This window comes from Myxocyprinus asiaticus, chromosome 9, assembly GCF_019703515.2.
Source record: "Myxocyprinus asiaticus isolate MX2 ecotype Aquarium Trade chromosome 9, UBuf_Myxa_2, whole genome shotgun sequence".
NCBI classification, from domain to species: Eukaryota; Metazoa; Chordata; class Actinopteri; order Cypriniformes; family Catostomidae; genus Myxocyprinus; species Myxocyprinus asiaticus.
The window spans coordinates 4270550-4285069 of NC_059352.1; the positions used below are offsets into that span (position 1 = coordinate 4270550).

At 33.4% G+C, this 14520-nt stretch overlaps 1 protein-coding gene across 1 annotated transcript; it reads right to left on the reverse strand.

Moving 5' to 3' along the window:
• Nucleotides 1–320: 320 nt before the first annotated feature.
• Nucleotides 321–13521, reverse strand: LOC127445652 (sphingomyelin phosphodiesterase 2-like). Its single transcript, XM_051705867.1, has 11 exons — nucleotides 13097–13521; nucleotides 7861–7951; nucleotides 7208–7304; nucleotides 5435–5511; nucleotides 5226–5319; nucleotides 4286–4375; nucleotides 4125–4207; nucleotides 3782–3914; nucleotides 3591–3695; nucleotides 1954–2122; nucleotides 321–1665 (listed from the first exon to the last, which is right to left on the reverse strand). The coding sequence occupies exons 1-11, from the start codon at nucleotides 13101–13103 to the stop codon at nucleotides 1241–1243; spliced, it is 1371 nt and encodes a 456-aa protein (XP_051561827.1). The 5' UTR covers nucleotides 13104–13521; the 3' UTR covers nucleotides 321–1240.
• Between the last annotated feature and the right edge of the window lie 999 nt (nucleotides 13522–14520).

Consider the following 14520-nt stretch of genomic DNA (forward strand, 5'->3'; position numbering starts at 1 on the left):
TGATGTGACAATACAGAGTTAACAAAAGAATAGAATCAGACAGCCTCAGTGACAAGCAATAATGAGCTGTTACATGTGTGATTAATAGTGGTCCATTCTTCTACAGTTAAGTGGATCTGTCTTGGAAGTATTTTGACTGGTTTTCTTTGAAATTACACAACCGTTTGGAATCATGGAGACAAAAAAAACAAAAAAAAACAATGCTTCTGATCACTAATGTAGGATTTAATCGATCAAAAATACAATTAGAACCTGTGATGTTGTAAATGACTATTATGGTTTGAAATAACAGTTTTCAATTTATCTATATTGCCTTTCAAATTTTACCAAATGTTTTTTTACACGTCCCGGCAAAGCCCAATCTTTAGAAGCCATTTCTTCAGTCTACTATTAAAACATTGTTACATTATCGTTAAGAAATATTTCGAGTGTGCCTTAGTTAAAATTGGTTGCGGTGCTTAAAGGAATATTCATTCAAGGTAAATAATATATGCGTACCTTTACTGTGTAATGTTAAATCCAACTTTACAACTTCGTTGCCATGACGGCGTAACGCTATAAAGTATAAACACTTAAACGACCATAAAAATTATGATTTAAACAACTTCACAGCTCAGATAATACACAAGAAGTAATGCAAGTGCTTTTATAAATTTTTAAGCTTCAAATCTCTGCCTTTAAAAAAAATTTTGAATTCTGAATTTTTTATTTTATTTTATTTTTTTTATTGTTATATTGAATATTGATTTTTGCTTTTTTTAAAGAAAAGGAGGGACATGTTGAAATTATTTTTATGTGGTAATCAACATTCTGCAACAAACGCTGTCGACTGCGCTTAACTTGTACTAAACCAGTAATATACACTGAAGTGTGCAAATCGCAATACAGGAAGCTACTGCTGTAATAAACAGTTTTCTAGAATACAGTGTTTGTTTTATATATAAATAGTCATTTATCAAATATCTTTACTGTATTTATTTATTTATTTTTTTTATCAATTTAATGCATCCTTGGTGAATACAAATATAAATTTCTTTCAAATACATGAATAATTCATAGCGATTCCAAACTTTTGAACAGTAGAATAGTTTTTCTCCATTTATGTTGAGGGTTTTTTGGGGGGAAAAAACAATGTCTGGTCAAACCAAAAGCCCTCAAAAAGGACGTGAAAGTTGCAAAGGTAATAAAACTAAAACCCAGACTCTTCTTATAATTTCCTCTAACAAACACAACATTGTGTTCAGTTATCTGGCTCCAAAGATGCGGGATCCTGATCGTCTGGTGGATTTTGAAAAAGGTCAGACGACAGAACCTTGGGGGACACCTTAAGACTTTCCTGAAGGCTACCCAATGACAATCTCATCTGGTCCTCAGCTCCTTGCAGTGCCTTCACCTCCATGCTGTAGAAGATGTACAGCAGCAATGTGGAGAGTAGGATGGCAAAGCACAGCGCCCCCAACAGGTAAAAGGAGGCTTTAGGGAATGGCTGTTCAGCTCCCAGAGCAAATATGGGCACAGCAGCGATGGCAAGCTCAAGTAGTAACAAAACAAGACCCATGATGCCTGTACGAGACGTGGTGCGACGCATGCGCTCAGCACAGTGTAGACCCACCTTCACTTCAGTACGAGCTTCGTTTACCGTATTTACCAGCTCGGGAAGCTTATCTGAGAGAAAGAAAATGCATAATGAAACATAAATAAAACATAAAGAATTTTTGACCCCATTGTCATGCCATTGTTATGTTGTTTTCATTTTTGAGTGAACTATTTTTTTTAGAGTGTTTTGCATACCCAAAAACATTTATGTAAATTTAAGCAGTCATTATTTTTGGGCACCAATTTGCAGAGTATTAGTTTATCGGTGAGACGCTTTCCCAGACACTGTTCAAGAAAAACAACAAATCATTTATTTGTAATTAATATTTGAAAACCTCAAAACTAAAGCACATATACCTGCAACACAGCCAAATTCTCTCTCTGAACATCCATAGACCTTTTTAGTGGGAGTAAGCAGAAATTCGGCAGTAAGAGCCTCATGGTCAGAGTAAGGGAAGGGTTGCCCAGGAACAGGACCCTTGGTAGTGGACAAAGACTCACAACTCACATCTACTTGACCAGATCCCTGCCAACAAACAGAATTTAGTATTCAGAATGGAAATAAGTCAAGAAAGTAGACTGTAGTCTCTTAATTTAGAAAATGTTAGTCTAACATTTTCAATAAATGTTATTTTAACGTTAATTAAATTATGTATATTAATTATTTCTATTATATATAAATTAACATTTATTTTAATTAATATTAAATGATTCATGAATTCAATTGGTTATTATTATATTATATTCATTAGATATACAGTACTGTGCAAAAGTTTTAGGCAGTTGTGAAAAATGTTGCATAGTGAGGATGTCTTCAAAAATAATGACATAATTAGTTTTCATTTTTTAATTAACATCATCCAAAGTCTAGTAAATATAAAAAAAGCTAAATCCATATTTGCTGTGGCCAACTTTGTCTTCAAAACAGCACCAATTCTCCTAGATACACCTGGACACAGTTTTTCTTGGTTGTTGGCTGATAGGATGTTCCAAGCTTCTTGGAGAATTCGCCACAGTTCTTCTTTCTATTTCGTCTGTCTCAATTGCTTCTGTCTCTTTATGTAATCTCAGACTGACACGATGTTCAGTGGGGGGCTCTGTGGGGGCCATGACATCTGTTGCAGGGCTCCCTATTCTTCTATTCTAATCTTTTCTATTTGCAAAATAATGTTTGTGAGTCTAACATTTATATTTCCTATTGACACACTAAAGCTGAAGATATAAATAACCATCTTAAGACAAATGCTTTTGTGAAACATCTTATGTGCCTAAAACTTTTGCACAGTACTGTATTATAAAATGTTAAATACAAATAAGATTAATGTTTGTTTTAATTCATTTTAAATAACATTTATTTAAAATAAAATTAATTAAATTCAAAAATTAATTAAAATGATTTAAAATAAAATTTAACATTTTTTTTTTTAATTATAAGTTACAATTATAAATACAGTAGTATTAATAAAAACACAGCAGAAATGTCCAGGTCATATTTCACACCAAAAATTAAAGATATTAAAAGATATTATATTTTGAAAAAATAATATTTTATTCCTATTTTTTCTTCCACTAAGAGATTTGCATTGTGAAATTATTTTAATGACAATTTTTAAAATGCGAAGAAATCTTGTCATCATTATTGTAATACAGTAATGAAAATAATTCTGTCCAAACACAATGATTTTTCGATAAATTAAATCAGACAAAAAAATAAAAAAACAGACACTACCATGACATACTTTATACTTGCCATTGTACTTTACAAATGTTCTTTAAAATGTAAATAAAAGGCTTTATCATTTTTGCTCATTACAGTAGGCTACTGAAAACTGGGTTATGGTCTTTATGGTCCAAAAAACGTTATGGTCTTTATGGCTTCATTTTCTTTATGCAAAATATAATTAGTTTTTGGGTTCAAACAGTTCGACCGCTTTCATGAGATTCACCCATAAATCAAAATTGTTGCTATAAATGTATTAAACTACAATATTTACCTTGAAAAGGATGTAGTCTATCCGAATTCCTCCTCCATATGTAATGAGCTCATCCGTGTTTGTGAAAGGATTCTCAGTTATGTGTGTGTTTCCCCCCTCGCATCCCTGGTATTAATGACGGGCACAATCACAACTTTAGATCGCACATTGTTATTTCAAGATTTCAGGAAATATCAAGCTGCAATACAAACATCAAAGCTGGCGGCCTCAGTGAAACAATCTAGTAGTCCAGTGCAGTTACACAACAGTCTGGTACCGAGATCGTCCGGATGCATGTTTAAATCTCCGCCCAGGATCACCACATCCGCTCCAGCACTAGTATGCCTTCAAAGAAGACTCTTTTAGTAGTGAGCAAAGTAAATAGAAATCTGAACATTTCAGTAGATACCCAAGGCCACGATCATATAATTTAGAAGAAAGTTTAGGTTTATATAAGAATGTTTGAGACTCAGTTAAGTTTGGGATGAACTATTCCTTTAAGTACTGTTTTAATTCACTAATTTTCAAAGGACCAAATAAAGAGTGTTTTAGTACCTTATGAACTGTTGTAGCTCCCATGTCTGCACCACTCTGTGCGGTAGATACGAGTCTCTCTCCCTGCAGTACTCTGCATGCAACTGCGGGAAAAACAAACAGCTTGCAACTCCGGAACACGAACAAAAGCATGTGGATACACATATTTTGGATGAACTTACATGAGTGACGAAGACATGAACTGTCAGCCCACTGATGTTGAGCAAGACCTTGCCGACAGCCTTGCCACCGAACCAGTCTCCATGTTGGGCCTGATGTAAGAAGGATAGAATAGAGGTGCTTTTTAAAACATTGCTCTGTTTGTTTGAGCAACCTAAAAAGCCTGACACAGCAACACTGACTCAATCAATGGGGTGAGGTTGGGGCGGGACCTTCCGTTTGAAAACAGTCATTATGTTGGCTTGACAAAGCCAACATACCGTTATTCTATAGACATTAGTATACCTAGACCTACACCAAGACCAAAATTTCAGACTGTAACTCTTCCTAGAGCTGTCAAGCTACATCCACCAAACTTGGCACAGACCTTCAGACTGTTCTGACTCGGGTTGCTTTGACTTGTCGAACTGTTCAGAATTACGGTTTTCGCACAGCAGGTGATCAAAAATCCTTAAAATCCCATAGACTTACATTAACGGAATGTTCAAACAGGTCAAGACTATTCAAACTTCATAAAAGTCGTCAAATTCAAAGATTCAAATGTAAACAAAATCTCTCTCTCTCTCTCTCTCTCTCCTTCTTGCCCTGTTTTCTTTCTTTCTTTCTTTCTCTCTCTACAAACTTTTTTTTGTTTGTTTTTTTGTCAAGCCAACATCAATGTTTACCTATCTAGTTATTTTTGCAATTTAGTTTGGTGACCCAGAACATCACAAAATACTTTTTTATCTTCATTTACAAAAGTATATCTAAATATGTTTTATCATTCATTTCGAACATATTTAACTTCTTTTTGTGAAATATTTAAGTGCGTTAATACTTGAGTGTGACTTAAGTGTCCAAATACTTGCCACTGCAGTCTACAAGAAAGAAAACGACTTTTTTTATGTCAAGTAGAACATCAGCCTAGTTTAGGATGTTTGGGCTTGAACGGCGCATACCTACCATGTAAGGATAGCCATTTAATGAGTATCTGTACAGGAAAGCATCATGGATTCTGTGTTTGGAGAATACGGCCAGACCACTTCCTATAAAACCACTAAGGAAGAAATTGTTGAGTAGAAAAGACTTGGCTAACCCCTCTTTAGGGACAAAAAAATGCCTACAATATGTTGTCACATGGCATTTCTATACATTGAAAACTCAATACTTACCTTTTAAAGTAATGTGAATATGGATAAACACTGCCAAGCTTCTTCTTTAGAAAGAGAAAGTCTTTTTCACACCACACCTATAAAACATCATGAATTTTAGATTGACGTAAGCTTACATCAAAACACAAAACAAATAATAAGGTTTCTGACAATTAAAAAGCACTTGTGGAGGTTTTAATAAATGGACCCTTTTCACAGAAATTCTGTCTTAATTTATCAGGGTAAATCTAGTAAACTTTAAAAAAAATATATTTTCAATTAAGTTATTTAATTAATATTTATATTACTACAGACGTGTAGTAATAGTGTTACTACACGTTAACAATAGTGTTATATTATCCTGGCATTAAAAAAATAAAAAAATAAAAAACTTACAGGACCACTGCTGCGATGGTGTTTCTAAGACATTTTTATCCTCTTTTTAACCCTTTAAGCTCTGAAGGTGTTTTCAAAGATTTCCTGTTTCAGTGGTATACCCAAAATTAAAGACTTATAACTCGACAAAAAACAAACAAACCAAACAAAAAACAAGGAGGGTCAAGTGTTTGGTATCACTGTAAAGAAAACTTTAAAAAAATAATAATTATTATTATATAGATCATGATACATTCTGAGACTCTCAGCATAAGAAATGTGAAAAATCACAAAAAAACCTGAGCCAAAAGTGTAATTTTTTTCTTATTTTCTGATTTGACATTATGTATATCTGGGTGTAAATAAGATGGCTCCGAAAAACTGCTTTTGTTTCGTTCTAAATCATGTCAACTGTATCTGATAAAACTTTTGTGTTGACACGACAAAGCAATCAAAAGTTACAGCATTAAAAATAATAATTATCATAGTGTCCAAAAGCCTCTCCAAACAAATAAAACATAATAATTGAACATAAGAACTAATTACACATGCAAACACAACAATGACTAGAGGTTTGCATAGCATGCAGACATGATTTTAGTAATGAGATTTCACAGGTTGAGTTTCATTCTGTGGCATTTGAGTCATCATTGAGTCTGTGTCATGTACTTGGCGCCATCTCCTGGTGGTCATATGTAACATTGTGCTTCATGTGGATTATCTAATGATCTATGAATCCGATTACCTTGTGTGTGGGCTCGTTTTAAAGATAATCACCTAATGGTATGTGAAATTTTATGTTCTGTTTATTTTTCATCAAGTTTTAAGCAAAAACATGGCATATAAGCAACACCTGTTCACATGAAACATAAATGTCAAAGACATATACTTAGCTATTACTTGCTATATTTTTTTCTGTGAGTAAAACAAATTGGCTGGTTGTATTCTACTCTTTGACAGCTTCTCAACAACATATGACACATGGCTATTTGATGAGTCTGATGTTTTTTTCTGATTGCAATAGCATGCACAATGCAATTTTTTGTTCTTCTAAATTATCAAGACCGAACACTTCTGATTTGTCTGCAAATTTCAAAGCACTTGTTCAGTTTTGGTCATAATGCCTGCATGCATTGGAAAGTAGAGCTTCTAAGCTTTCAAACAATACTTATTTTGTGTTGGTCAAGACTGGAGTTATTAACATCCAAGCTTAAAGGGTTAAAAAAGTTGTGAAAAGTAATAGTGGATTTTTTATTTTGTTGTATATATATATATATATATATATATATATATATATATGTATAAAGCCAAATTTCGTAAATCTGGAATGGGCACTTTTAGAAAACTTTTGACTCTGTTATTGCTCAATATTGTTCATGCATCCATGTTTGTAAACATCTGTTTGTGTGCTTGTTTGACCTCTTGCAGTAATGTGATATCAAGCTCCTCTTTATTCAGCAGGTCTCCGATCAAAACAAAGCGCTCTATGCAGTGCTTACTGAGGTACCTGATCCCCCTAAAACAATCACAACAAACACAATTAGGCCATATTGGTTATACAGGAAATACACTATTAGCTAACATTCATGAATAATTCTTAATAATTTATTATTCAACATTTCAGTGCAAATACAGGAGTTGTTGGCTCTTTTAATAGCAATTGATAATTTAGCTGTGGTTTTTAAAGAGATCTATCAAATAAGAGATCTGTTAAATATCTATTAAATAAAATACATTTGGATAAACTTAGATTTATTGTTTTATTGAAGGTCTGTTTATCCAATAGGATCTTATTTGATTATTAAAGGGTGTTCATACGACCAGTTATTTGCAAAGCAACTAAAGTTACATTTTCAATTTTCAATTCTTCTTTATTGTTTTGGGAATCATAATAGTCCTATCAGGAACTATGTGAATCCTGTAAAACATTTTTTACCTTACAATCTTTTAGTAATGATTCTAAATTATGATATAAATGTGATATATTTCTTATTTGGTAAGAAAAAGAAAAATAATAATCCTCCGATTTTTTCCTTCTTAGGACGTGTGTACAATGTGAAGTGTGAACTCACCAGCAGTTGAGAGAGAAGACACGTAATCTGATTGGTGCAGCTGTTGGCATGGCGATGAGTGTGGGGTCTTTTGGGATGGGTATGAGCCAGTCTGTTGTGACAGGTGAAAGAATTCAGATTGTTAGTGAAACCTATTCAGCTCAAACTAGTGCCAAAACAATACCGAGAACTGATATGATTCAGATATGCATTTTCTCAAAATAATCAGGGCTTAAAATTTTTTACGTTTACACAAAATAATGCACAGAAAACCTTTTGACCAGATAACCTTTGTAAAGCTGCTTGGAACAATATGCATTGTAAAAGAACTATTCAAATAAATAGAGACAAATAAAATAAAATAAAAAATAAAAAAACAGATTGCAACTGCCACCTCATTATCACACAAAGCAAATAACCCAAAGACACGTTACCAATGTAAAACATAATTTACATTACATTTACCTTGCTTGGCTAGGACATTTATCTCCACTAAACCATGACCTGCAGAACTGTTGTACGTTAGTCCTTATTTTGCCTACAGAATACTGCCTACAAGCAACTTAAGAGAGTGTACGAGTAATTTAAATACCTCGGAACGAGAGTAAATCCACAAAGAGAAGTCGCTGATACAGTGGACAGCTTTGAAACGCTTGTCTGACAAACAGATGCTCATAAATCATAAAGCCTGGCGCCTAACAATGCTGCTGGATATGTTAATGGCTCCACCTCTATCCCAAGGGGTCAAAGGTCCCTTTACAGAACTTGCTGTGTCAACACTGTACACAATAAACCTGACAGACTGCAACAGGAACTGAACAGCAACTTTTAAATAATTCGATTGAAAGAAGAAAAGATTAGTTTTATTTCTCATTTTTCTTTAGAATAGTTTATTTTATTTGTATTATTTTTTTATTTATTTTGATTGTATTTTATTGTCTAGTCTTTTGAGTTTTTAAATATTTTTAAGATGTAAAATGTTAATTTTTTCATGTATATTTAAGCCCATATATTTATTATTTTATATTTCTTTACCATTTTGTATTATTGTATGTATTTTAAATTTTTTTTTTAAATGTTAATATTTTATTGTATTTGAATGAATATTTAAGCCAATATAATTATTTTATAATGTTTTTAATATTCTGTACTATTGTATATACAATATTTGTTATTGTATTTTATTGTTTTAAAATATTTTAAAATGTTAATGTTCATTATGTATTTTTAAATAATATATTTTTATTATTTTATTGTATATATTTTTATTGTTTTGTATTTTTAATATACATTTAAGCCTACATATTTATTATTTTATATATATTTTTTTATCATTTTATTGTATTATATGTATTTGTATTGTATTTTATTGTTTTGTATTATTAATTTTACAATACTTTTAAAAGTTAATGTTAATATTGTATTATATTTTTATAAATATATTTAAGCCTATAGATTTATTAATTTATATCTTTGTATTATTTTATTGTATTACTGTATTTTATTTTATATTAATTTAAAAATATTTTTAACTGTTGATATTATATAGTATTTGTAATTATATTTTAGCCTATGTATTGTTTTATTTATTTTGTATTATTTCTATTGTAGGTTTAACTTTAAAATATAATAAAAACTTAAAATATTTTATTGTATTATACAATATATTTTATTATAATTTATCCTATATATTTATTATTTTTATTATATATGATTTTTATTATATATGATTATATAATATTATTTTCCTTCTGTTGTGCATATTCTCAAGTCATGTTTTATATCAGTTTATCAAAACACCCATGATAATGTTTTTGGTCAGGTAGAGGTGTTGAAAGCAAAGACACTTAAAAAGACATCCAGACATACTGTGAAAATGCCAGTCATGATGGAGCAATACCAGACAACATACAGCTTATTAACATGATTTATTACAATGTTTTCCTTTCCAAAGTATTTCAAAGGCCATTTCATATAAACAAACCTTTTATTTGAATTTATTTTGCAAACCGCAAAGTGCCATCTAGCTTGTATGTAACATTCCAGCAATTTATACATACAGATATTTCAGAAACTGAATCTCAGTGGACACAATAAAGTCAACATATGCTTGTGATGACAGTGAATATGAGCCTGTATTCATTTTCAAACAGGACAAATCAACATTGCTCGTACGTTCTGATCATCCAGGAACTGTAAACACAGACACAGCAGCTGCACTCAAGCACTATTGAGGCGCCAGGAGTGATCCACTCTTACTGCTTAATGTAAAGATATTACACAAGTGACTAGGACTGTGCCAAGTATAATGTATAAAGTATCATGGTACTACCATGGTTTCTTGGTATCAATGCTGTACTGTAATAGTACTGTACATGAAAATGGCCATAATGCAGAATGGTATTACCATCTGATACAATCAATTTCCCATGGTACTGCTTTTTTAGTACTTTTTGGAAGTGTTAGTGCAAACATTTTGCATTTAATTAAAGTGTTCTGCTTTAAGAAGAAGTTAAGCTCAATCGAAAGTATTTGTAGCATAATGTTGATTACCACAGAAAATCATTTTGTGCAAAAATTGCGGTTACAGTAAGGCACTTACAATGGAAGTGAATGGGGCCAGTCCATCAACATTAAATACACTGATTTAAAAGTATAGCCATAAGACATAAACATTATGCATGCAAACATAATCAAATATCTGTTTGGTTGATTTTACTGTGATAAAAATTCTTACAGGATTTACTGGCGTTACATCGCCATTACAACAAAGTTGTAATATTGGATAGAACTTTGCACATATCAGGTCAGTAAGCCATTTTATCACACTAAAATCATGCTAACATGTATAATGTTTACATCTTAATGCTAAAATTTTTGAAAGAATGCGTATTGTAACGTTTATGGACTGGCCCGATTTATTTCCATTGTAATTGCCGCAACGTAACTGCGATTTTTTGCAGTTTATTTTTTTATAAATTAGTTGAAATATTTTTTTTTTCTGTGATAATCTATATATATCCTACAAATGCTGTCGACTGAACTTAACTTATATACTCAACTTGGAACATTACAACTGACAATAACACTTAATACACAATAATATCAACATATGGCATTATGAGTGGCATTTATTATAAAGAAAGAAAGCACGGGGGGGCCTGGGTAGCTCAGCGAGTATTGATGCTGACTACCACCCCTGGAGTCGTGAGTTCGAATCCAGGGTGTGCTGAGTGACTCCAGCCAGGTCTCCTAAGCAACCAAATTGGCCCGGTTGCTAGGGAGGGTAGAGTCACATGGGGTAACCTCCTTGTGGTCGCGATTAAGGATTCTCGCTCTCAATGGATTCTCGCTCTCAAATATATATATATATTTTTTTCTCCCAATTTGGAATGCCCAATTCCCAATGTGCTTTTAAGTCTTCGTGGTCGCTCGCCTCAATCTGGGTGGTGGAGGACGAATCTCAGTTTCCTCCGCGTCTGAGACCGTCAACCGATGCATCATATCACGTGGCTTGTTGAGTGCATTGCCACAGAGACATAGCACGTGTGGAGACTTCACGCCACCCACCGCGGCAACCACGCTCAACTCACCACGCGCCCCACCGAGAACGAACCACATTACAGCGACCACGTGGAGTTTACCCCACGTGACTTTACCCTCACTAGCAACCGGGCCAATTTGGTTGCTTAGGAGACCTGGCTGGAGTCACTCAGCACGCCCTGGGATTTGAACTAGCGAGTTAGCGAACTCCAGGGGTGGTAGCCAGCGTATTTTACCACTGAGCTAACAAGGCCCCCTGCAAGATAATATTTTGGGCACACAAAAATTCTGCACTCGCAAGATGATATTTTGAGCGCACAAAAAGTTATTTTGCATGCGCTTGAACTCAGTTTTGTAAGGCAATGTATCTTCTTGCAAAGATAAATTCATTTTGAGCAAACGAAAATTAATTTTGCACTTGTGAATGTGAATTTGCTCAGAATTCTTACATTTTGCTTTCTCCTCCTATCCATTCTGTGTGCAAAATATCTTTTTGCATGCCCAAAATATCATCTTGCGCACAAAATATAATTTTGTGTGCGCAGAATTGTGGCTCAAGTATAACTCCATATTCTGCTCGCCGACATATATGCGTGTTGAGTCGCACGCTCTGGTTATCCTGTGTCTGGGTCACGCTGTGTTGCGGTGGTAAATTTGCTCCGGCGGCTCGAAAAGTCTTGTGCTGATGGAAAAATCCAAATTGAAATTGATTGTTATTTGGCGTGAGGTTTACTTGGGTAGAAAGAGAGTGTGAGACAGAGCCTGAAAGCGTGTCTCACGCCAAATGCGTGAGATTTGGCAACCCTGATTTGGAAACTTTATGTTGATCAAACGCAGTGTTGGGTAAGTTACTTTAAAAAAAGTAATTAATTACTAACTACTAATTACACCTTCTAGAGTGTAATTAGATTACTGTACTAATTACTCTGTCTGAAAAGTAATCGCATTACTTATTACTAATTACTAATTACGTTCTAAAACCATGATCAACCTCGACCAGATGAAAAATACAAGGATAGATATGAAACTGTTCTTTTAATTCTTTCAAATAAATCACATAAAGTCAAATAAATTATTCATGGACTGGGCAAAGAATTTAAAGGGGCAGCGTTAAATTAGAAAACATACATTTTAACATTAGACGTTAAATTTCGATTTTAAATTCACTATTGTTTTATATAGAATTGTTCTAGAAGTCTATACAGTATTTTACGCAATTACATCAGAAGTAACTGTAATTAAATTACTGAAAAATTAAGAGTAATCCCTTACTTTTATGAAAAAGTAATTACAGTAATTAATTACTTAGTAATGCATTACACCCAACACTGATCAAACGTTAGTGAAACGTCCATATTTAATGTGCTGAACTTCACCTTTGGACACCTGTGTGAACTTGAGCAGAACTGACATCATACATCCACTAAAAATCAACTTGACACCAGTTGATTAAAAAGTCATTGAGCAAAAATGACCCAGAAAAGTAAAGTTAGTTCTGAGAAAAGCCCCAGCAGCATTTTAGTGCAGATGACACTTGCTTTCATATTTTATTATCTAATGCAATAGCTTTTTTAGGTGTGACTTAAGTGTTCAAATACTTCTTAGGGCCACTGTAAAAAAGCATGGGCCCAAGTCAAGGCTAGAAAAGAAGTAAAACGACTTGCTCGATGTAAATAATGTGTACATATATCCGATGTCGTACAGTTGATCTTACCTTGCATTGGTATTTGAAATAATGTTGCTTACAAAACCATCCAAATCAATTTCACTCCGCGTGAAAACTGCGTTAGAAACGGTGTAATAAACCAACATTGAAGAACACACTGAGAGTTATTTCGTGTCCATTGGTTAGAAGAGTCTGCTACTTCCTCATCTGCCAGTGACCTGGATGTCGTTCAATACAAACGTGTTAATGCACAGAGCTTTATGCATTTATTTTTCTTTGTTAACTTTAAACCTTTAAAGATTGCTAAATGAGCAAACATGTTCATCTAAAAGCTGACGACACTAATGTGAAAAATAAAACTTGATCAATACACTGAAATTGGCGTGCATGTTTTTCTATCATTTATACGTAATGCATCGAAACAGCATCTCTTCGCAACAAATATTAATCAAGTTTTGCTTTTATTAAAAAGTGCAACCTTGCAACACTTCGCTGAAAGGCTGCAGCATGTAAGTTGTATCTCTTACGTAACGGCAACGTCATTAACAATGCTGCTGTGGAATGTTGGGAAATGGAGTTTTCTCTTGCCACGGGACAGTGGGCGGGTTTGATTGGGGGTGTTGCGCTTAGCGGTATTTAGGGGCACAGTCGGAGTTCAGGTTAATACAACTGGTAATGTATCACAACAGAGCATGCATGCATTAAAAACTTACTACAGAATTAATTAACTAGAGATTATTTATACATGACAAAGACCTCTTCTCTGATAAACCTTTTTCAAATGATTATTTCTTAATAATTATAGGCAGCACCAAACTACATCAGTCCTGATGGATCTCCTTAACCTTTGTGCTACCTTCGGGACATTTTAGTCTTTTCGATCATTTTGTCTGTGTTAATGCCAACGGCATACATTTTGCCTAAGGTGTGTATTTTTAGGGGAATTTTGATATTTCAACCTCAGTTCCTATAATACATCTATAATACACTGTGTACACAAAATAGTTACAATCAGGACCTTCAGGTCAAAAATGTCCCCACTGAAACCCATTAAACCTGCAATATTTGATCCCAGTGCCATTAAAGCATAAAATCATGAATTCTATGATATTATGCTTTCATTACCGAGCCCTGGCTTCAAAATTAAATCAATTTCCACCAGATGGCGCCATTTTTCTCATGTTTAGCCTATGGAGCAAATACATGCTTTTTTCCTATTTTCTGTTTGCTGTATTATAGAGCACTGCAGGCCAACTGAATAAATGATGCAGCTAAAATTGTGTGGGTGTGTTTTGTATGTGTGTATTGAGAAATGTGTGTGTGTCTGTAAAAAACAACTGTGGCATTATCTAAACAAACTGGCATTTAAAGGGTTAAAATCCTGAAAATGAATGAATATTTGGTAGTTATGATCAGGACTGATGTTGGTTAAAAAATTAACTAATTGAAAGTGAAAATAATATTAATATGTC

What these genes read in the sequence shown, in the direction of transcription:
- LOC127445652 (XM_051705867.1), bottom strand. An exon ending in ATATCACATTACTGCAAGAG is followed by an intron (nt 5,512 to 7,207) that starts GTCAAACAAGCA and finishes GATGTTTTATAG; the next exon opens with GTGTGGTGTGAAAAAGACTT. An exon ending in AGAATTTGGCTGTGTTGCAG is followed by an intron (nt 1,666 to 1,953) that starts GTATATGTGCTT and finishes TCTTTCTCTCAG; the next exon opens with ATAAGCTTCCCGAGCTGGTA.